The 25,000-nt window shown below is 42.4% G+C and overlaps 1 protein-coding gene across 1 annotated transcript in view; it reads right to left on the bottom strand.

The window, feature by feature from the left end:
- bcas3 (BCAS3 microtubule associated cell migration factor) overlaps window positions 1-25,000 on the bottom strand; it is a 988,864-nt gene that overhangs the window by 482,981 nt on the left and 480,883 nt on the right. The window contains exons 24-26 of the mRNA XM_055166948.1: window positions 18,864-18,964; window positions 6,483-6,697; window positions 5,397-5,494 (exon numbers count right to left, since the gene is read on the bottom strand). Of these exons, the coding sequence (XP_055022923.1) occupies window positions 5,397-5,494; window positions 6,483-6,697; window positions 18,864-18,964 (414 nt within the window). The remainder of the gene's footprint in view (window positions 1-5,396; window positions 5,495-6,482; window positions 6,698-18,863; window positions 18,965-25,000) is intronic.

The raw sequence follows: 25,000 nt of genomic DNA, 5'->3' as shown, positions 1-25,000 counted from the left end.
ACTAAATATATATATTTATAAATATATATATTTCATCACTTCCTTCAAACGTGTGAAATATTTTGAAAGGACCTGATGCCCTGAACTTGACCTGAGTTCTGGGCGAGTCTTTTCTGAATGAACCAGACTCTGTGATGCTCTGGCACCTTCAGAAATGTAAACTACCACCTCCCTCCCTCCCTCCATCTCTCCCTCCATCTCTCCATCCCACGCCCTTCTGATGACACAGAGAGAGAGAGAGAGACAAAGAGTCAAAGAAAGAGAGAGAGAGAGAAACAGCCAGAAAGATGGAAGTGAAAAGAAGGAATGGGAGTGATAAAGAGAAGGAAAATAACAAAGAAAGAAAGAAAGAAAGAGAGACAGTGTGGGAGGAAGAGAGAATCAGAGAGAGAGAGAGAGAGAGAGAGAGAGAGAGAGAGAGAGAGAGAGAGAGAGAGAGAGAGAGAGAGAGAGAGAGAGAGAGAGAGAGAGAGAGGAGGAGGAGGAGGAGGAGGAGGAGGAGGAGGGTGAATGTGATCAGATGAGCTGGCGCTGTCACAAGACGACAGATAAGAGCCGACGCCACCACTGCCCCTATCTCCCCATCAGACCAGCCAATGTCACGAGAGGTGTGAGACACCGACTTTAGACCTGCTTTAGACCTGCTTTAGACCTGCTTTAGACCTGGTCTGTTGTAGTCCTGGTTCAGTCCTGGTTTAGACCTGGTTCAGACCTGGTTTAGTCTTTGTTTACTCCCGGTCTAGTCCTGGTTTAGCAGTGATTTAACACATGTTTACACCTCATTTAGGTCTGTTTTAAGTTTGGTTTAGTCCTGATTTAGCCCTGGTTTGGACTTGGTTTAGACCCAGTTTTGTCCTGGATTTAGTCCTACTTTAGACTGGGTTTAGACCATGTTTGTCCTGGTTTAGTCCTGGTTACATTTACTGCCCTATCTCACCATCAGCTCATGTCACGCTACAAGTGTTAAGAGTCAGAGTTTAGTCCTGGTTTAGTCCTGGTTTAGTCCTGGTTTAGTCTTGGTTTAGTCCTGGTTTAGTCTTGGTTTAGTCTTGGTTTAGTCCTGGTTTAGTCTTGGTTTAGTCTTGGTTTAGTCTTGGTTTAGTCTTGGTTTAGTCCTGGTTTGGTCCTGGTTTAGACTTGGTTTAACTCTGGTTTAACTCTGGTTTCAGTCCAATTCTAGCCTTGGTTTACTCCTGGTTTAGACCTGATTTCAGTCCAGTTCCAGTCCTGGTTTCAGTCCTGGTTCAGTCCTGGTTTAGTCCTGGTTCAGTCCTGGTTTAGTCCTGGTTCAGACCTGGTTTAGTCTTTGTTTAGTCCCAGTCTAGTCCTGGTTTAGCAGTGATTTAACACATGTTTACACCTCATTTAGGTCTGTTCTAAGTTTGGTTTAGTCCTGATTTAGCCCTGGTTTGGACTTGGTTTAGACCCAGTTTTGTCCTGGATTTAGTCCTACTTTAGACTGGGTTTAGACCATGTTTGTCCTGGTTTAGTCCTGGTTACATTTACTGCCCTATCTCATCATCAGCTCATGTCACGCTACAAGTGTTAAGAGTCAGAGTTTAGTTTAGTCCCTGGTTTAGTCTTGGTTTAGTCCTGGTTTAGTCTTGGTTTAGTCTTGGTTTAGTCCTGGTTTAGTCTTGGTTTAGTCCTGGTTTAGTCTTGGTTTAGTCTTGGTTTAGTCCTGGTTTGGTCCTGGTTTAGACTTGGTTTAGACTTGGTTTAACTCTGGTTTAACTCTGGTTTCAGTCCAATTCTAGCCTTGGTTTACTCCTGGTTTAGACCTGATTTCAGTCCAGTCCTGGTTCAGTCCTGGTTTAGTCCTGGTTCAGACCTGGTTTAGTCTTTGTTTACTCCCAGTCTAGTCCTGGTTTAGACTTGGTTTCAGTCCAGTTCTAGTCTTGGTTTAGTCCTGGTTTAGTCTTTTAGTCCTGGTTTAGTCTTGGTTTAGTCCTGGTTTAGTCTTGGTTTAGTCCTGGTTTAGTCCTAGTTTAGACCCAGTTTAACTGTGGTTTCAGTTTAGTTCTAATCTTGGTTTACTCCTGGTTAAGACCTGGTTTCAGTCCTAGTTCAGTCCTGGTTTAGACCTGGTTCAGACCTGGTTTAGTCTTTGTTTACTCCCAGTCTAGTCCTGGTTTAGACTTGGTTTCAGTCCAGTTCTAGTCTTGGTTTAGTCCTAGTTTAGACCCAGTTTAACTGTGGTTTCAGTTCAGTTCTAGTCTTGTTTTACTCCTGGTTTAGACCTGATTTCAGTCCAGTTCTAGTCCTGGTTCAGTCCTGGTTCAGTCCTGGTTCAGTCCTGGTTCAGTCCTGGTTCAGTCTTGGTTCAGTCCTGGTTCAGTCCTGGTTCAGTCCTGAGTCTCTGAGTCTCTGGATCAGACTGAGACGGAGCAGATTAGACGAGACACGACCTCCTCAGAGACACAGAGACTCTGCAGGTTTTATTTACACAGAATTACAACGCACACAGACTAAAATCACACTCAAATATATTAGAAATCAATCATTATTTGAAATTATATCCCAGAAATTGTCTCAAAAAAGAAAGAGTTAAATGAGAGCATCATGTATGAGCAAAAAAAAAACAAAAAAAACAGGTCTATGTGCAGTTTGAAAAGCACAGGGCATAAGTATATTGAATGTTTTAAGTATTTATTATCTATTATTTACTGATAAAGTCAAAGTACTACAGACAAAAATAACAGAAAAAGAAACAGAAACCGAAAAACTTCCAAAGAAATGAACCACCAACAATATTTTCTTTGTGAGCAATATTTGTTATAAGACATAAACTGAAAAATGAAAAATGCACAGTCCCGGTTTCATAAATAAACTAAATAAATAAAATAAAGAATAATATTTCTGTGTGCTCTGCAAATGCTCGAAATAAACAATCAATCAAAACATCAGTATTGAGCTTCTTGGAAATTTTTTTGTGAAACTAGATACATCCCTTGGTCTTCTTTTAACTAATTTTAGCTTGATTTTATTCCTTATTTATGTTTATTTTATTTATTTTTATTTATTTATTATAATTTGTTGGACTGTTTGCACCATTGTCTGTTTTTGTTTACTATTTAAAATTTTTTTGCATTGTTCTTTGCTGCTTGCACTTTGTAAATCTTGTTTTTAAAAGTAAACATTTATTATTATTTATTATTATTTGCAGCTTTGTGTTCAAGCGCTATGTGACATCACACATGACTGCCCTGATTACAGAAACTACACGGTGTTTTGACAGCATTGTGTTCGTAGTTCCAGGCATTTTAGTGTAAATTAGGTAAATTAGTATTAGTAAAAAAAAACTGAGCTCTCTGCAATTTCAAGTACTACATGACATCACGCAGGACTGCCCGGATTATACCCAGGTGTTTCGGTCTGCGGGGGCGGAGTTTGAAGTGTGGAGACTTGTTCGGCCAATCACACTGTTCCTTATTCCTCCAGACCCCGCCCCTCCTCCCCCCTCACTCTCCCCTTCATGCTAAAAATAAATAAATAATAAAACAGACTCCGTAAAACTCACAAGGGCGACATCCGAATCTCAAAAAACTCAACCAACTCAAACTCAAAGTTTTTAGACGACACTTCCTCTGCACAAACACAAATCCACATATAAAAATGAAGGAAAAATCAATTCTTCCCGTTTATTTACATTTTTGCCGTGACTGACTCACCTGCGCCGAACTAACCCGAGTTTGTGTTTCGGAACCCAGATCCGATCGGCCGTCGTTCCATTGCACTTTCTCGAGGTGGAGTTCGGTTTAAAGCGGAATTAGGCTACGTTCAGACTGCAGGGCTTAACGCTCAATTCCAATTTTTTTGTGAAATCCGATGTTTTTTCGAGGTCGTTCACATTTCCAGTTAAATGTGACTTGTATGTGACTCCAGTGTGAACATTAAACGGCCCGAAAGTGTCCCACATGTGACACTGGAGACACGACGACGTCAACCGCAGCGAGCGTCTCTGTGTTTACAGAAGTTGTCCAAACATGGACGCAGCATCGAGCACCTGGAGATTTTAAAGTTCCTCTCGTACCGGAGCCAGAACATGAACAACTTACTTGTTTTAAGGAGGAGATTGAGAAGGAGAAGGACGAGGTTTTTGGTCGTGGTGTTTTGTTGGCAGCGGCAGCGACGTCCGTTGAAAGGAACGTGTGGATGTGGAGACGGAGCCAAGAGTGGTGAGTGGTGATGTGCTTCACTTCAAGGTTGTATAGAGGATTTTTTTTAAGGAAAGACAAATCCAGCGACAGTCCTTTTTTCAAATGTAGTGCATGTGTGACTCCACCTTCCTCCTCCACAGGTCCCTCTAGAAATAATTTAGAGACCGACACCTCAGTTTTTAGACCCTTCGTCTGCTTCAGTCGCTGGAAGGAATCTCCAAGAATCACCTCAGTTTGTCTTCGCTCCTTTTCTCCTTTCTCCTTCTTTCAGCGACGTCAAAAACCGACTTTCTTTTGCGGCGAACTGGTCGTGGATTCTCGTCCGCCATCGCAACAAACTTTATGCGAACTGCGAGAGAGCCACAATTAGAAAAAGCCTCTAAGACCCGCTGCATGGTTACCTTAGAAACGTAGGGAGTTTGATTGACAACCTGACAGCCAATAGAAAATGAGGCAGCCTCGTTTTCTATTGGCTGATGTTTATCTGGCCTCAACACGTCCACAGTTGATAGATTTTCTTTCTTTTTTTTTTTTGGTCATCATAATTACAAGGCTGCTGCGTCTCTGTCATGGTGTTTTAAACTTTCATTGACAATTTGAAACCAAAAAAAATCCTCCATACAACCTTTCAGTCACACGGAGTTCATTAACAATTTTCGCCGACTTCAGTGCAGAATAGTGACGTTTGTGTCTTGTTGATAACGTGTAGGTGGATGAATGCGTTTTGGCCGTTCAGACTGAAGTCACATGTCAAAAGATCAGATATGTATCAGTTTCAGGAGCACATATCCAAGTGTCCTGGGTCACATTTGAAAAAATCGGATCTGTGTCGTCATTAAAACATCGGATACAGGTCACGTAGAAGCCAAAAAATGATTTGGGTCACTTCAGGCTGCAGTCTGAACGCAGCCTTAGTCGTCCGGGTTTTATTTGAAACGTGGATGTGGGCGGAGTTTAGGCGTTTATATTAGTCCCGCTTTAAGCACGAGGGTGAGATTTGAACGATGACGCAAAATGGTAAAAAAGCACAAAGCGTGAATCCTCCATTTCAACCAAAACACAAACCAAAACACTGCTGACAAAACACATCACCGACTTCTACAAAAACATGACCACGAAAACCCATGAGATGTGCGTTTGATCGACAGCAGTGACAGATCTGACGGGGGGAGGGTGGGTGGATGCAGGTGCAGCACAAACAGCACAGGAGGGTATAGATTGAACCGGATGCCCTACCTGCTCCGGCGTCCATGAGGTTGGACTGTCCGCGGCGGTCGGAGACGAGGCGTGATGATCCGGGCATGCTGACGGGCTCCGAGCGGATGGGCTGGATCCTGGAATTTAAACAGGAAAATCAAATAAATTCAAGGAAATTATTGGGTCTTTTCTACATGTGTCAAGGCTGAGATTAGTCCTGGTTTAGATCTGGTTTAGACCCGTTTTTGACCTACTTTAGATCTGGTTTATAAATGATTCAGACCTGGTTTAGTCCTGATTTGGCCATAATTTAGACATAGTTTAGACCTGGTTTAGACTTGGTGTAGACCTGCTTTAGACCTGCTTAAGATCTGGTTTAGACCTGACCCAGACCTGATTCAGACTTGGTTTTAGACCTAGTTTGGACGTAGTTTAGACCTGGTTTAGACCTGTCTTAGACCTGGCTTAGACCTGATTCAGACCTGATTCAGACTTGGTTTTAGACCTAGTTTGGACCTAGTTTAGACCTGGTTTAGACATGGTTTAAACCGCATTTAGACCTCATTTAAACCTGACTAAGACTTGGTTTAGACCAGGTTTAGACCTGGTTTAGAACTGGTTTAGACCTGACTCAGACCCACTTTAGACCTGGTTTAGACCTAGTTTAGACCTGGTTTTAGACCTGGTTTAGACCTGGTTTTAGACCTGGTTTTAGACCTGGTTTTAGACCTGGTTTTAGACCTGGTTTTAGACCTGGTTTGGATCTAGTTTAGACCGGGTTCATACCTGGTTTAGACATGGTTTAGACCTGGTTTAGGCCTGACTCAGACCCAGTTTAGACCTGGTTTAGACCTCATTTAGACCTGACATAGACCTAGTTTAGACCTGGTTTAGACCTGGTTTAGACCTCATTTAGACCTGACATAGACCTAGTTTAGACCGGGTTTAGACCTGGTTTAGGCCTGACTCAGACCTAGTTTAAACATGATTTAGACCTGGTTTAGACCTGATTTAGACCTGGTTTAAATGTGTTTTGTAATAATATAAGAAGTGATTATGTTTTTGTTGAACTTCCCGGAGAAATGAGTAATAATGAACCATAACGTTTCAAACTCGGGTCCGAACCTGAGACTCTGCAGGTCCATGTCGTCGGTGTCGAAGTCCAGAAGAGGCTGCTGGACCTCAGACGGGCCCTGGGTCTGCAGCACCGACGAAGACGAGATGACGGAGGAGGAGGAGGAGATGACGGTGGTCTGACCTGAAGGGTGCAGGGTCTTAAACTGGAACTGAGGCCCCATCCACAGACGCCGGTGAGGTCCAGTGTGGGTCACGATCTCCACCTGAGACAGAGCAGAGGGTGGGGGTGAGGTACACTGTTGTCTATAGACGGAAATGAGTCCCGTCCTTCAGGGTCTCTGGGTTAAACCTGTCAGGAGCAGTGGGACCAGCTCCAGATCTTGAGTTAGACTTTGTCAGACTAAACCTGGACTAAACCAGGACTAAACCAGGACTAAAACACCATTGAACCAGAACTGAACCAGGACTGAAGCACGACTAAACCTGGACTAAACCGGGACCAAACCAGGACTAAACCAGGACTAAACCAGGACTAAATCAGGACTAAATCAGGACTAAAACCAGGACTAAAACCAGGACTAAAACACGACTGAACCAGGATTAAACCAGGACTAAAACCAGGACTAAAACACGACTGAACCAGGACTAAAACCAGGACTAAAACACGACTAAAACCAGGACTAAAACACGACTGAACCAGGACTAAACCAGGACTAAAACCAGGACTAAAACAAGACTGAACCAGGACTAAACCAGGACTAAAACCAGGACTAAAACCAGGACTAAAACACGACTGAAACACGACTGAACCAGGACTAAACCAGGACTAAAACCAGGACTAAAACACGACTGAACCAGGACTAAACCAGGACTAAAACCAGGACTAAAACACGACTGAACCAGGACTAAACCAGGACTAAAACCAGGACTAAAACCAGGACTAAAACATGACTGAACCAGGATTAAACCAGGACTAAAACACGACTGAACCAGGACTAAATCAGGACCTGACAGATCTGCTTTAGACCTGCTTTAGACCTGCTTTAGACCTGACTCAGATCTGTTTTAGACCTGACTGAGACCCGGTTTGGATCCAGGTTAGACCTGGTTTAGTCCTGATACTCATTAACCTCGCTTTTCCTCCACTGATTAGACTCCGAGCCCGACGTGTAGGTGGGATGAATGCGACCTGACCGTTTTTAGGAGCACAGATCCAAGTGTCCTGGGTCGCATTTGAAAAAAAATTTGATCTGTATCGTTCAAATTGTCACTAAAAGATCAGATACAGGTCACACTTATCTGAACGAGGCCTAATTTAATATTTCAATACATTATTTTTGGGCAAATATAACATTTTCAAACCAAACAAAAGGTAAGATGTTGGTCTAAATATGTTACGTGATACAGTTAATACCCGTAGAAGTGTAATATTTCTCTGAACAGATTAATCCCGGTTTATAGATGCTTCGTCTTGGTTTAGATGTTTAGTTTATGGTTCTCCTCAAACTTTAATGCTCTGCGCTGACGCGTGGTCCCTGTAGTCTTCACACACGGCACATAACCCGTCCTGACACCGAGAGCGAGCGGAGTGAGTGCCGAGGATCCACCGAGATTACGAAGAGTTTCATAGGTTCAACTCTAACGTCCATGTATATTTAAAGTGCTGCGTTAGATTAACCCGTTTAGAGCCACGGCGTGATGTCGAGTCTGTGTTTATGAACCACCAAAACACAATCACAATATATATATATATATTTAACAAAAAAAAACTGGTTTAGACCTGATTTAGACCTGGTTCAGACCTGGTTTAGACCTGGTTTAGACCTGGTTTAGACCTTTAGACCTGGTTAGACCTTTTAGACCTGGTTTAGACCTGGTTTAGACCTGGTTTAGACCTGGTTTAGACCTGGTTTAGACCTGGTTTAGACCTGGTTTAGACCTGGTTTAGACCTGTTTAGACCTGGTTTAGACCTGGTTAGACCTGGTTTAGACCTTTAGACCTGTTTAGACCTGGTTTAGGTTTAGACCTGTTTAGACCTGGTTTAGACCTGTTGACCTGGTTTAGACCTGTTTAGACCTGGTTTAGACCTGGTTTAGACCTGGTTTAGACCTGGTTTAGACCTTTTTAGACCTGGTTTGGTTTAGACCTGGTTTAGACCTGGTTTAGACCTGGTTTAGACCAGCTTTAGACTTGATTTAGACCTGGTTTAGACCTGAGAAACCTGGTTTAGACCTGGTTTTAGACCTGGTTTAGACCTGGTTCAGACCTGGTTAGACCTGGTTTAGACCTGGTTAGACCTGGTTTAGACCTGGTTTAGACCTTTTAGACCTGTTTAGACCCTTTTAGACCTGGTTTAGACTTTAGACCTGGTTTAGACCTGGTTAGACCTTTAGACCTGGTTTAGACCTTGTTTAGACCTGGTTTAGACCTTTTAGACCTGTTTAGACCTGGTTTAGACCTGGTTTAGACCCATTTTAGACCTGGTTTAGACCTGGTTTAGACCCATTTTAGACCTGGTTTAGACCTGGTTTAGACCCATTTTAGACCTGATTCAGACCTGGTTTAGACCTGTTTTAGACCAGTTTTAGACCTGGTTCACATTACATGGTGTAATGTTGTGTCTGTATTTATGAAGGCCAACCAAACACAATCACAAAATATGAAAAATCAAGACTGTAACACCAGAAAACATCAGCACGTTTTTGCGTAGGTTTGAAACATGAGCAGTTCACAACGAAATTAACAAACAAGATAACAAACACGTAATAAACATTTCTTAAAATTAACGTGACGCTGGACAAATTTGCACAAAAAAAAAACAACAAAAAAACCAGTTTGAACTTTATTTTACCAAGAGCCAATGAATGAACAGCCCCAGTTTTGAGCAGTGTGCCCAATGTCCCAGCAGATTTATACAAAACCACTGATTTGTCCCAAGTTTTGTACAAGAACTGTTCCAGGTGTCTCTATTTTTGACAAATTTTTTACCTTCCAGCAGTAAAGAGAAGCATAAACTGCCATTTGTTTAAGTAAAATACAGAAAAGCTGCTTAAAAATCACCAAAACACAAAGAAAATGTGACTGTACTGACTCATATGTTCATCATGAATGGGCGAAGTACAATTTTCCTTAATTACACACTCGATTTTCAATTTTATTATTACCAACCACCACAAAACTGAAAATCTGGTCACCCTAAGTTCGCAGCAAAACGAGCACACTAGTCATTACTGTTGATTTTATGTGTGATTTTACAAACGGACCATCATGACGTACTGGACACAGCAATTTACTTAATTACAAACAGCGAGAGTAAAGAAAAAGCTGCTGGGAACAACCGCGTAATAAACATTTCTTAAAATTAATGTTATGATGGACAAATTTGCACCAAAAAAAACAGTCTGACAATATGAACTTTATTTCACCAAGAGCCACAAATCCTGGTTTAATGAGTGAAAGTCAAGTTTAGGGAGACCAGATTTTCAGAATTTAAGGTTTGGATGTTTGGTGTAAAATAAAATTGTAAGAAGAGCGTGTAACATTGTCACATTCTCGTGTCATTACCTGAGGGACAGTTTCCTGTATTTTGGCCAGACAAATGACAATTTATTCTCCTCTTGATCAGATTAGTCAAAAATTGTGATAGTCCTGGTTTAGACAATTTGTACACAAAGTAATTCAAAGTGCTTTACAGAATAAGAAACAAACATTAAAATTACAATAAATAAAATCAAAAAAGAGAGAGAGACATTAATTACACAAATTAGAGAGAAGAGTGACCTGATGTAGTCCTGGTTTAGTCTTAGTTTAGTCCTGGTTTGGGTCAAATATAGAGACTCTTGGGTCGTGTCTTGTATAAAACTGGGACAAATCACTGGTTTTGTATAAATCTGCTGGGACAGGGGACACAGGCTCAAAACTCGGACCAGGGTTCCCACGGTCATGGAATTTTGTAAATTCAATGAAAGTTTTGGAAAAGTCCTGGAATTTTAGTATCTCTTTCACGCAACTCCAGAATTCTGTTAAGTTCTCATTAGATCAGGAGTGTCAAACTCATTTTGTTCCGGGGGTCGTATCCAACCGACTTTGATCCCAAAGTGTCCGGATCAGAAAACTCATGTCATATAAACCCCAAAAATAACAAGAAGTTCAAATATTTGTGCAGAGAAACACAAATCTATTACAGAAATCTTTTTTAATTGATGAACTCTTTCTTTTACAAAATATTATAATATTATGAACAACCTGAAACTTAAAAAAAAAATAATTTTAACACAATGTTTTAACACGAACTTGTATGTAAACGAGAATAAGTAAATTTTTCTTGGAAAATCCTGCACTCGGCGTCAACTTTTCTCATTTTTTATATCTTACCAATATTTTAATAGAAAATATAATTAAATATTTTAGTAGAAAATCAGGCGAGGGCCAGATTAAAGGTCTTGGAGGGCCGGATCCGGCCCCTGGGCCGTATGTTTGACACCTCTGCATTAGACTATTCTGATTATTTCTGAACATCTGAGCCTTTTGTTTAAAAGAGACGACAATAAATGCACTGACAGGATTTTGAACGTTAAAAAACTATAATCCCAAACCATAAAGTGAGTGGAAAGATTTAACATTTCATATTTAGCCCTAAAAGTCTGATCAAATCTACACATGCAGGTGCTGTAAAGTCATGGAAAATTCACTTTAGGTCATTCACACATAAATAAAATTTGAAATAAATTATCCAAAGTGATCGCAATTATATACAAATATAGATATATCCTAGATAAAAACAGTCTTTTTATAATATACAACTCGCTGGTAATGCCCGACATAACCTACTGTTTTGAGATTTGGGGCAATACATATAAGACGAATACAAATCCAGTCTTTACCTGCAAAAAAAGGCAATAATATATAGAGTAATCACATTATCAGCTTTAAATGAATCAACCAATGTGTTATTTATAAACCTTCAAACTCTGAAATTTTATGATTTAGTCGACGTTTACACTCCGAAAATCATGTTCAAAGTAAAAAATAATTTCCTGTCAAAATCTTTACAGAACATGTTCAAAATCCGATAGAGCCGATATGAGATCAGAGGAACGGACACGTTTATCAAAAAGAAAATCAGAACAAACATTATGAAATTTTAGTAAATCTGTTAAAGGGCTGGAGCTCTGGAACAACTGTACAGAAAACCTAAAACTCTTTCACTTTACAAAGGAGTTTAAATGTTTAACTCTGGACAGACACATGAATTATGAGACTTAGTTTGTCCTGCAGGACTTTATTGTTCTGTTTCTGATTTGTTTGTTTCCTCTCGCTGTTTTTTTGAGGATGAACTGGTGTCAAGATGAAGCTCTGACAAAGGAATAAAGGGTAAAACCATAATAAGCTCGAGCTTCAGCCTGCACCTTTTCGGTCTTTGTGTGTTAAATATGACTGTCTGTGAATTAATGTCAAAATAAACCTACGACCGAAATAAATAATCAAATCAAATGAAAAAAAGTCATGGAAAAGTTTTGAAATGTTATCAGTGAAAAAGATTTGGAACCCTGTGGGACTGTTTTGAGTAAATAAGGACGTTCGGTCACACTTGTCAAGCTGGAAAGTGAAATAATGAGTGCGTTTACATGCACATCAATAACCCGGTTTCTTGATGGTGCATGTAAACGCAGTAACCCGGTTTCAGTAACCCGGTTATGGCAGTATCCCGGTTATTAGAAACCGGGTTACTGTAGCTGGTTTATTCCGATAGTAACCGGGATACTTGTGTCATGTAAACGCAGTATCCCGGTTACTGCAACATAAAGTTGAGTCACATGTGTCCAAAAGACACTTTCCAGCCTTTCACCACAACAGTAGTGACATAAATAAATTGACCAACATAAATAAAGTGACCAAACGAGTGAAATGACTGTAAAATAAAGAGCTGCGCTAAACCTGCACACGAACAACCTGCACTCGTACGACCTGCACTCGTGTGACGCTGAAAACTAAAACATGAACTATCTCCTGTACAACACACACACAGAACAGACTCACCATCATCAGCACCTCTTCTGTCACAGAAATAACACACATAATCCACAGAGTCGTGTCATTTAGTCCAAAAGAAACTGATCGCATCAGCGGCGCAAGGAGCGAGTTGTTTTTATCGCCGCAAAACAGTTTTTATGCTAATTAGCCAAACGGTCTTAAGTTTCGTTTCTGTAAAACGTAAACAAATGTGATCAGAGCTGAATGATCTGATCAAACGGGCTGATGTGTCTATAGTGTTTATGGTTTATATGTTGTAAAGTTGAGTTTATTTATGCAGAAGATTTGAATGAAGAATCTGCACAGTGGATTGTGGGAGATCTCGTAGCTCCTTAGCTTCTTATGCTAAAGGAGCTTCACGGTTTGTATTTTTCCTGGTTTATTAAATCGATTTAAGTTAAGTTTTGCGCCTGCGCATTTGTAAGATTATGTCAAGAAACCGGGACACTCCATTTGATCATGTACACGCGGATATGAGTGTCCCGGTTTCTCAGTGCTCATGTAAACACAGTAACACGAACACTGACAGAACCGGGATATGGCTAATAACCGGGTTATTGATGTGCATGTAAACGCACTCATTGACTAGTATTACTCGTTGTTTGAATGTTTAATTTAATAAAAAGGAATATGTAAGTACAAATACATCAGTACCAACGTGTCACTCTTATAATCTCTGTAGTCTTCACCTTCATCCTGCCCTTCTCCAGCTCTGCCCCTGCCCCTGCCCCTGTCCTCCTCGGAGACCCCCTTCACTTCTCATTATCTCTCCCGCTCCCTGGTCTCTCACCTCCGCCAGACTAATGCGACTAACTCCCCTCCTCCGTCACACGCTCGCACGAGAGACGAGCACGAGGTCTGTCACGGCCGAGTGCAAACGGGGACAGAGACGACGGAGAGAGGGAGGAGAGACGGAGGAGAGGAGAGGGCGAGGAGGAAGGAAAAACGATGTGAGAGAGAGAGAGGTGAGAAACGAGGGAGAAACCTGCGTGAAGCTGACCCTCGATCAAACGCAAATCTACACAAAATCTACACAAATGTCAATCGTTTGTGCTCCGTTTGTGCTGCAAAATATTACGTTTGTGCTGCTTTCGTTTTGGAGATATTAACGATTCTCAAAGCCGGAACAAAGAGTTTGTTTGGTGAATTTTATCAAGCGGAAAGACGTTATTGTCCTTCTTCCTGCGGGATTTGGCGCATTACAAACATCACGACTAAAAAGCAGCGATCGGTTAAATAAAAAAAGTACCCAAGTACCGTCGAGAGAATGAATCCTAACGCTGCGAGGTCAGACGGTTTCCACGAAGTGAAACCGACTAATTCTATGCATCTTCTTCTTGATTATCGTCATGACAACCTCGACCTGTGGCTCCAGCATCGTCCAGATCCAAGACAGACTGACGATTCTGTACAACGACTGTACGATCTAAATCTGTGTATCGTTCGTTCATTCATTTTTCAATATAAAACCAAAAATAAGAAAATGAAAAAACAACAGTTTTCTTCATTATTTGTCTCCAAAACCCAAATGAAAAAACAGATAATGATTCATTTTTTTCAGTTTTCGATTTTGTGTTTAAATGAAAAATGGAAAAAACGGATAACGGACGTTTCCCGTTTACGTGACTTCCGTGACTGTGATGTTGGACTTTTGCACCGCATACGGACTGAACCAGGACTGATCCAGGTCCGGGACCAGACCGGGACTGAAACCGAGACCAGACCGGGACCAGACCAGGACCAGACCGGGACCAGACCGAGACCAGACCGGGACCAGACCGGGACCAGACCGGGACCAGACCGGGACCAGACCGGGACCAGACCGAGACCAGACCGGGACCAGACCGGGACCAGACCGGGACCAGACCGAGACCAGACCGAGACCAGACCGGACCAGATGGAGACCAGACCAGACCAGGACCGGGGAGAGACCAGACCGGGACCCGAGACCAGACCGAGACCAGACCGGGACCAGATCGGGATCAGACCGAGACCAGACTGAGACCAGACCGAGACCAGAATGGGACCAGATGGGACCAGATTGGGATCAGACCGAGGACCAGATGAGACCAGACCGAGACCAGATCGGGACTGAGACCGGGACCAGACGGATGAGACCAGACCAGACCAGGACCAGGCCGGAACCAGACCGGGACCAGACCGAGACCAGACCGGGACCAGATTGGGACCAGACCTCGACCAGATTGGGATCAGACCAAGACCAGACCGAGACCAGACCGGGACCAGACCGAGACCAGACCGAGACCAGACCGGGACTGAGACCGAGACCAGACCGAGACCAGACCGGGACCAGATCGGGATCAGACCGAGACCAGACTGAGACCAGACCGAGACCAGAATGGGACCAGATTGGGACCAGATTGGGATCAGACCGAGACCAGACTGAGACCAGACCGAGACCAGATCGGGACTGAGACCGGGACCAGAGCGGGACTGAGACCAAGACCAGACCAGGACCAGGCCGGAACCAGACCGGGACCAGATCGGGACTGAGACTGAGACCAGGGCAGGGCCGGAGCTCGAAGCTGAGGCTCGGACCCCGCGGAGGCTCAGAGTCAAAGCTCGGAGTCCAGTCTGGTCCCGGACCTGGATCAGTCCTGGTTCAGTCCGTACGCGGTGCAAAAGTCCAACATCACAGTCACGGACGTCACGTAAACGGGAAACGTCCGTTATCCGTTTTTTTCATTTTCATTTAAACACAAAATCGAAAAACTGAAAAAATGAATCATTATCTGTTTTTTTCATTTTGGTTTTGGAGACAAATAATGAAGAAAACTGTTGTTTTTTCGTTTTCTTATTGTTGGTTTTATATTGAAAAACAAATGAACGAACGACACACGGATTCTTCTAGAGTGAAAATGCCGCTCAATTGACTTTCATTTCTGGCAGATTTATTTATTTATTTTAATTTTTTCACATTTCATGTCTTTTCTCTGTCAGTCTGATTTGACTCAGTATCGGAGGCGGGTTCCAATGTAATAAAGTTAAATACTTGGGTCAAAATGTACTCGAGTAAAAGTAAAACAACCTATTTCAAAAACTACTTAAAAAATGACAAATTACTCATAAAAACTACTTGATTACAGGAGCGTGAGTAAATATAATCCGTTACCGTTGCTCTAGACGAGAATAAAGCATCTCAGAACTAGTAAGAAGATAATGAACCTGAAAACAAGATGAATAACCTGATATAAATTTTAAAATCAGGTCCAGATCAGAGAAATTTGCAGTGAGGAAATGACGGAAACGAGGAAATACGGATGAGAAAGAGTTGGGAGAGAAAATAAGGGAAAGAAAGAGGGAGCGAGAGAGTAAAGATGGAGGGATTTGGACGGAGGACAGAGGAAGGGCTGAGGAGGAGAGAGACGTCGTCCGTTTGTCACCCTGAGTGTGACTCGCAGCAGATGCTCGGGCTCTCGCGGCTGTGGAGCTGCAGATGTGAGTTTATCCGAAGACCCCGCGGCGTTTTGACTGCGCACGGCTCCGACACGCTCGCTCTGAACGCTCTCCGCTCCACAGAAGGTGAGGAAAGAGGAGGAGAGTTTGATGATGATCGTGATTTCAGATGGAGGGCAGGGGTTTGCGTGGGAGATTCACTGGTGTCACGTGATCATTTTAGGACTAGAAGTTCTTTCAGCTGACGACAATCGCATCTTTGGGGTTGAATACAGGCAACGCTTTCTGGAGCAGGTTAAAAAAGAGGAGCAGAGGAGCAGAAGAGAAGGTCAGAGGAGCAAATGAGCAGAGGAGAGGGTCAGTGGAAAAGAGAAGAGGGTCAGAGGAGCAGAGAGAAGGTCAGAGGAGCAGAGGAGAAGGTCAGAGGAGAGGGTCAGAGGAGCAGAGGAGAGGGTCAGAGAAGAGCAGAGGAGAGGTCAGAGGAGAGAAGAGAGGCAGAGGAGCAGAGGAGCAGAGGAGAAGAGTAGAAGGCCAGAGGGTCAGATAGAGCAGAGAAGAGGTGAGAGAAGAGAGGGTCAGAGAAGAGAGAGAGAAGAAGGTCAGAGGAGTCAGAGAGGAGAAGGTCAGAGAAGGTCAGAGAGAGAGAAGGTCAGAGGAGCAGAGGAGAAGGTCAGAGGAGCAGAGAGCAGAAGAAGTCAGAGGGAGCAGGAAAGAGTCAGGGAGCAGAGAGAGAAGTCAGAGGAGCAGAGAAGAAGTCAGAGGAGCAGAGGAGAAGCAGAGGAGAAGAGAAGAGGTCAGAGGAGCAGAGGAAGAGGTCAAAGGAACAGAGGAGAGGTCAAAGAGCAGAAGAGAGAGGGTCAGAGGATGCAGAAGAGAAGGTCAGAGGAGCAGAGGAGAGAGGATAGACGGTCAGATAGCGAAGAGGACAAGGTCAGAGGAGCAGAGGAACAGAGGAGAAGAGGAGAGGGTTAGAGGAGCAGAAACTGAAAAGAAAAGAGTGAAAGGAGCAAAGGAGAGGGTCAGAGGAGGAAAGAAGAAGGTCAGAGGAGGAGAGGAGAGGGTCAGATGGAGCAAAGAAGCAGAGGAGAGGGTTAGAAGACCAGGAAGGTCAGAGGAGCAGAGGAAAGGGTCAAAGGAGCAAACGAGAGGGTTAGAGGAGAAGGTCAGATGGTCAGAGAAGCAGAGGAGAAGGCCAGAAAGACTTGGAGGAGCAGAGGAGCAGAGAAGAAGGTCAGAGGAGCAGAGGATGAAGAGGAGAAGATCAGAGGAGGAGAGCAGAGGGTCAGAGGAGCAGAGGATGAAGAAGAAAGGGTCAGAGGATTAGAGGAGAAGGTCAGAGGAGCAGAGGAGGAAGGTCAGAGGAGCAGAGGAGAAGGTCAGAGAGAGTCAGAGGAGAAGGTCAGAGGAGCAGAGAGCAGAGGAAGAGGAGAAGGTCAGAGGAGCAGAGGAGGAGAGGAGAGGTCAGAGGAGCAGAGAGAGAGAGAGAGAAGGTCAGAGAGTCAGAGGAGAAGGTCAGAGGAGAGGGTCAGAGAGGAGAAGGTCAGAGGAGCAGAGAGAGGAGAGGGTCAGAGGAGCAGAGGAGAGGAGAGAGAGGAGAAGGTCAGAGGAGCAGAGGAGAGGAGAGAGAAGGGTCAGAGGAGCAGAGGAGAGGTCAGAGAGGAGAGGAGAAGGTCAGAGGAGCAGAGGAGAAGAGGAGAAGGTCAGAGGAGCAGAGGAGAAGAGGAGAGAAGGTCAGAGGAGCAGAGAGAAGATCAGAAGAGCAGACTCGAGCGTCAGATGAAGCAGAGGAGCAGAGGAGAGGGTCAGATGGAGGAGAGGAGTAGAGAAGAGGTCAGAGGAGCAGAGCTGGAGAAGGTCAGAGGAGCAGAGGAGCAGAGGAGAGGGTCAGAGGAGCAGAGGAGAGGGTCAGAGGAGCAGAGGAGAGGTATTATATTCGTTTAGCTTCAGTCTCATCTCTCTCTCTCCGTCCTCGGCTCTGACTCTAAGTGCAGATATTACATCATAAATTATAGATGCGGTGGAATTATTCATGTTTAAAAGTGAGTGTTACCTGTCCACACCAGAAGAGGAGACCAGAGGAATTAACCAAACTCAAACTGGATCGACTTTCTTCAACGGCAAATACCACTATAACCTGGCAGCCATTTTGTCTCACTTTTATTATTATATTAACATTTTCAGTTTCATTATTATTACACTGAAATTTGTCTTTAAAACTGACGCTTAAAGGTTGTATGGAGGATTTTTTGTTTGTTTCAAATTGTCAATGAAAGTTTAAAACACCATGACAGAGACGCAGCAGCCTTGGAATTATGATGACCAAAAAAAAAAAAGAAAGAAAATCTATCAACTGTGGACGTGTTGAGGCCAGATAAACATCAGCCAATAGAAAACGAGGCTGCCTCATTTTCTATTGGCTGTCAGGTTCGTCAATCAAACTCCCTACGTTTCTAAGGTAACCATGCAGCGGGTCTTAGAGGCTTTTCCTAATTGTGGCTCTCTCGCAGTTCGCATAAAGTTTGTTGCGACGGCGGACGAGAATCCACGACCAGTTCGCCGCAAAAGAAAGTCGTTTTTTGACGTCGCTGAAAGAAGGAGAAAGGAGAAAAGGAGCGAAGACAAACTGAGGTGATTCTTGGAGATTCCTTCCAGCGACTGAAGCAGACGAAGGGTCTAAAAACTGAGGTGTCGGTCTCTAAATTATTTCTAGAGGGACCTGTGGAGGAGGAAGGTGGAGTCACGCATGCACTACATTTTAAAAAGGACTGTCGCTGGATTTGTCTTTCCTTAAAAAAAATCCTCTATACAACCTTTAAAGAAGATAATCTATAAGTTCAATCTATTATAAGTGGTAAAAATAAGTCGTTTGGAAGCATAAAATCAGATTGAGTGAAGTCTAGTACAGGACCGGCGCCATTTTGAGGACTTTTTAGCGTTAGATTTGACTGAGTTGTGACGGTTCGTGGGTTGGTTCTGACCTGAGAGAGCCACTCCTCGTCGTCCGGGCCGCTGTGGTCGGAGGACAGACTGTCTGAGGACTCGTGTCTGGTGATGGGCCCCGGGCTCCCAGGAGGCATCGCTGCAGCAAAACAAACGCATTAAATTAGAAAACAGGGACTAAAACAGGCGCTTTGGATTAGAAAACAGAGACAATAACTCACATGGAGACAGAGAAAATGGGGTTTGAGATAGTAAATAAAAAAGAAAAACAACAGACAGTCAACAGTTCTGAACACTTAAACGTCTGCTCTGGTTCCAAAACTACATTTCTCATTTATTTTTTTCCCATAGACTTTTCAAAATGTTCAAATATTAAATGTCTGAAAGTTAAAAGTTTGACGTTTTCAGTCCAAAAACATTAAAAAGTTAGAATTTCTTAAACCTAAAATGCATTTCTCTGAACCAAATAGTCAGAACTAGCAAATGTATGAACTGAAATGTACTGAAATGTAGTTTTTGATACCATTTATTACTTTTATTTATGTCATTTAAAATAAATAATTCATTAATCAAAAACAATAAATAATAGATAATAAAAAATACAACTTAAAGGATGAATTTCAGGTTATTTTCTGATGTTATAATGTTGTTTTCTTGTCACAAACAGACCCGGAGTTGTGTTTTGTTTTGTTTCATTCGCACGTTTATGTTCCACCTTGTGACGTCACGTGGTAATACAGGAAGGAAGTGCTCCTCTGTGTTTTTAAACTCCACACACCTTCACGAGAATCATTTGGCTCATTTCAGTCCTGGAGTTGCCGATCTCGAGTGAACTGAAGGTAAAAGGAGCTGTTGACGAGCGGTGAGAAAAGCTCAGACTCTCCTCACGCACAAACACAACACACAACACATCTTCTACCCACGAGCAGGAGCCCAGGCACAGAGAAAACTCCTGAAGGGACTCAGTGCAATAATCTATTCTATTTTGTTCTATTCTACTTGATTGTACTCGATCCTATTTTGTTCTATTCTACTCTGTTCTACGCGATTCTATTCTACTCTATTCTATTCTACTCTATTTTGTTCTACTCTATTCTACTTGATTCTATTCTACTCTATTTTGTTCTATTCCACTCGATTCTGTTCTATTCTATTCTACTTCTATTTTGTTATCTATTCCTACTCAATTCTACTCTACTTTGTTCTATTCTACTCGATTCTACTCTACTCTATTTTGTTCTATTCTACTCTATTCTATTCTACTCTATTTTGTTCTATTCTACTCTACTCTATTCTACTCTATTTTGTTCTATTCCACTCAATTCTACTCTACTCTACTTTGTTCTATTCTACTCTATTCTATTCTACTCAATTTTGTTCTATTCTACTCAATTCTACTCTATTCTACTCTACTCTAATCTATTCTACTCTATTTTGTTCTATTCTACTCGATTCTATTCTATTCTACTCTACTCTAATCTATTCTACTCTATTTTGTTCTATTTCTATTCTACTCGATTCTATTCTACTCTATTCTATTCTACTCTACTCTATTCTATTCTACTCTATTTTGTTCTATTCTACTCTATTCTATTCTATTCTACTCTACTCTATTTTGTTCTATTCTACTCGATTCTATTCTATTCTACTCTACTCTACTCTATTCTACTCTATTTTGTTCTACTCTATTCTGTTCTATTCTATTATTTATGTATGCATTTATTTATGTATTTAATGTTTTTATTGGTGTGGATGTGAGAAAGTGTTTATATTTATTATTTTTACTGCTGCAGTTTTGCTCTGTAGAAGTTTTGTTGTATTTTGCACGACAAAAAATAAATAAATCTAATCTAATCCAATCTAAAACTTAAAAACCACCACCACATGACTCGTGTAGACTCCCTCAGTCGTCCAGGTAGAATCCACGACAAAGTAGGAATTACATTTTTTCAACTGGACAAACATTTCAAATCAAATCAAATCAAACTTTATTTATAAAGTGCTTTTCATACAAAATGTACAGTGATTAAAAACAATCCCACATTTCCATCCAACAAACCAGACACACACACACACACACACACACACACGCTAAAATACATAAAACCGGAAACTGCTTCTTCAGTTCTGGTCAGACTCTGGTGGACACTGTCTTATATCTGTCTGCAGGGAGGAGCTAACTACACTGAAACTACTCTGAAACTAACACACACACTTGTTTACTCTTTCTGTATGCAGTTCAGCCTATTCTTCTGTCCTGAGTGTTGGGTCATATTAAAAGACTCATTCAGGTCCATAATGAGTATTTTCACACCTCTGGCCCTGACCTGGCTCCCACTATTGTTCTCTTTGTTCTAGGTTAAAGAGGTTATTTCTGTTCGGAAAGAGAATCCTTCGTTGAACAGAAATGTAGGACTCCATCCTCAAACCTAAAACAAAGAGAACAACAGGAGTATCCAGGTCAGGGCCAGAGGTGTGAAAACACTCATTATGGTCCTGAATGATTCTGCTGATATGACCCCACACTCTGGACACATGAACAGGCCGAGCTACAAACAGAAACTGTAAACATGTACGTGTGTCAGTTTCAGTGTAGTTTTCTCCTATAAAACAGTGTCCACCAGCGTCTGACCAGAACTGAAGAAGCCGTTTGGATGAGCTGAGAAATGTTTTAAACCTAAATAAACATTTGTCCCACTGACAAAATGAATTTCTCCTCTGCCAACCACGACATGACATCACAAGGTGGAAGAGAGCATTTGAGCTTTGGAGATGTAGACAAAGAATCCGTGTATCATTCGTTTATCAAAATAACACCAAAAATAAGAATACGAAAAAACAACTGTTTTTGAGTTGTTTTTTCATTTTTCGATTTTGTGTTTAAATGAAAAATGTAAAAAGTGGATAACGGTGACGTCCGTGACTGCGATAACGGACTTTTGCACCGTATACGGACTGAACCAGGACTGATCCAGGTCCGGGATCAGACCGAGACCAGAGCAGGACTGAGACCGGGACCAGACCGAGACTGAGGCCAGACCGGGACCAGACCGGAGGCTCAGAGCCCAGGGCAGGGCTGGAGCTCGAAGCTGAGGCTCGGATCCCGCGGAGGCTCGGAGTCAAAGCTCGGAGTCAAAGCTCAGAGTCTACTCTGGTCCCGCTCTGGTCCCGCTCTGGTCCCGGTCTGGTCCCGGTCTGGTCCCGGTCTGGTCCCGGTCTCAGTCCCGGTCTGGTCCCGGACCTGGATCAGTCCTGGTTCAGTCCGTATGCAGAGCAAAAGTTCGACATCGCAGCCACGGAAGTCATGTAAACGGGAAATGGCTGTTATCCGTTTTTTCCATTTTTCATTTAAACACAAAATCGAAAACTGAAAAAACGAATCAATATCTGTTTTTTCATTTTGGTTTTGGAGACAAATAATGAAGAAAACAGTTTCGTTTTTCTTATTTTTGGTTTTATATTGAAAAACGAATGAACGAATGATACACAGATTACTATGGTCCCATCCACACTAGTTCGTATTTGAGTTGTTTTCGTTGTGGATGCAGTGTTCGTTCACACTAATCCGATGGAAAACGGCTCCAAACATGGAACGATCTGGTGCCTCCATCTCCCACGAATTCACCTGAGTACAGATCTGATCCGGCACCGTGTGGACGCCTGAAAACACTGATACTCTGATGTATTTTCCGGGCTATTAGTCGCTCTGGATTATAAGATTATAAGTCATTAAATGGTCTATTTTCGAACTTTTTTCACAAATAAACCGCACGGGACTTTAAATGAAACCCAACAGTGTGATGGTGAGTGGTTTTGTTTGTTTGTTCGTTCACGGTGACTCTGGGCTTTGTTCAGTTGTGGCGTGTAGGGAGGGTGTGTCTGGGTCCCTGGATTGTCGGCGTGTTTCGCAGTGACTCAGTTGTTCAGTCGTGTCTAGAAGCGTCACGTTGCGCTCGCTTTTTTCGGTTCGTTCCTCCGTTCCGTTCCTCGTCGGCGTGGAGTGATGAGTGTGTCTGTGGGTGTGTTTCTCTGTGCGGTCGCTGTCTGCTCCGTGTGTGTTTGCGGCTTTGTAGTTTACTGAAGTCGTACTGGGACACCTGAGTGGATTCGTGTATGGGGCGCTCTGGATTGTGGCGCGCGGTCGTTTTTTGATGGGGTTGGAGGCTTTTGAACGCACCCTATAGCCCAGAAAATACGGAAGGTCTATGCACCGCAAAGTAATTCAACGCCAAAACACTAAGAGGATAGAATGTATGTCCATTCATAGACAGTGTTGGGGGAGTAACAGATTACATGTACCGGAGTTACGTAATCAGAGTACAAATTATGAGTAACTGTATTCAGTTACAGTTACTGTTTCAGTGAGTGGTAATTGGATTACAGTTACTTTGTTAAATTAAATGGATTACACAGAGGTATTTTTCTGTTTTCACATTTTGGGCTATGTAGGGAGGGTGCTTTAACATTGTAAAAAAAAATATTTTGCTAATTCCACTCATTGCCAGAAACCTAAACAGAACGCGGCAATAAGAGCGATGTAAACGTCTTGTTAACGTTGGCAGTGTCAGTCACACAGTGGATGAGGTTGTTAATAATCGTCATTCTTAATCTAATTCTGCATAATTTTGAGTAAAAAACATCCAATATTACTGATTTTTACTGGCACCTTTATGTTTGTAATGAAAGTGATTATTATTATTATTATTTTAAATAAACAATATGGCATCTAACAGTAGGTGGACATAATTTAAGGCAGCAGTGATCTCATATAAAAATCATTTCTCTGTCAATAATATTTTGAATCTGGTTAAGGAAAGATTGGGCTTTTTATTTTTATTTTTTTTACATCAGACAAAACATCTTTGTCTTTGCTTCTCTACAGCAAACCTGTTCATGGAGATTTGGCCTCAACAGACAGTTTGAAGAGAACAAACAAGAATTTTCAGGATGTGTTACTGCATTCATGTAGTTTTAAAAAGTATTACAATATCAAGTAATCCAAAGTATTCAGATTACGTTACTCACTTTAAGTAATTTAATGGATTATGTTACAAACTACATTTTGAAATATGTAATCTGTAGTCTGTAGGGGATTACATTTTAAAAGTCACCTTCCCAACACTATTCATAAATACGGTCTGTGTGTTCGACCTGCAGACGTATAATCTCTGAAAAGTTTAACATGAACCATCTCCAACACGACAGAAACACAGAACAGACTCACCATCAGCAGAACCTCCCTCTGTCACAGAAAGAACACTCATATTCCACTGAGTCACTGTGTCCTTTAGTCCGACAGAAACTGAACCACATCAGCGCACAAAGAGCGAGCTGTTTTTTAAAGTGCTTATAGTTTATGCAAATGAGTCATGTGGTTTTAAGTTTCGTTCCTGTAAAACGTAAACAAATGTGCTCAAATCTGTGTGGATATGGAAGACTTGCGGACACAGAAACGACGTGTCTGGACTCAAATCGTTTCCGATACGGTGATTCGTTTCATTCAAACACGTGCGAATCAAACAAAACACAACTCCAGGTCTGTTTTTTTGAGGACCTAACAACATTTTAACACGACTTAAACCTCAACGAGAGTCCATTTTGTGTAATGTCGAGGCTTTAACAGCTCGACCGAACGGCAGCGCTCCGGTAGCACGCGCCGCACGAGCTGAACTCATTACGGTAAACTCCCTGTGACGGCTCCGTGCGCGGCTCCGGAGCTCCGGCGTGTCCGGGGAAATGGGAGCTGACAGGAGCTTTACACAAGAGCACTGGACTCTATTAGGCTGAGCGCTCGCCGAGGCCCCCGCGTCAATACAGCAGCACTATAATCATGTATGTAAGGGCCCATCACGGCGGCTAATGGACCAGTATGGACAGGTACCGCACTGTGGCTTTAAAGTGCATGTGACAGGGCGGGCTACTCATTTCACTAAAACATTATTACATCATTACACATAACATTTTACTACAAACTGTGTCTAGTTTTTTACTTTCGGCGAATTATAATGTGACTTTTTGGTTAAAAACAAGCAGCAAATGTGACGTAAAAGCAATTTCATAACTGTTGCTGAGCCAAAACTTCAATAAAAATGAATGGACAACACCTTTATTTTGTTAAATGATGGTTTAAAGTGTCAGAAAAAATGCGTTCCTTGTGTGTAAATTGTTCTGCTTT

Source organism: Boleophthalmus pectinirostris, unplaced genomic scaffold (genome assembly GCF_026225935.1).
Source record: "Boleophthalmus pectinirostris isolate CB_2022bp ecotype Guang Dong unplaced genomic scaffold, ASM2622593v1 HiC_scaffold_9, whole genome shotgun sequence".
Lineage (NCBI taxonomy): Eukaryota > Metazoa > Chordata > Actinopteri > Gobiiformes > Gobiidae > Boleophthalmus > Boleophthalmus pectinirostris.
Note: the sequence above shows the minus strand (reverse complement) of the source record. Positions and strands in the feature narration are given on the sequence as shown.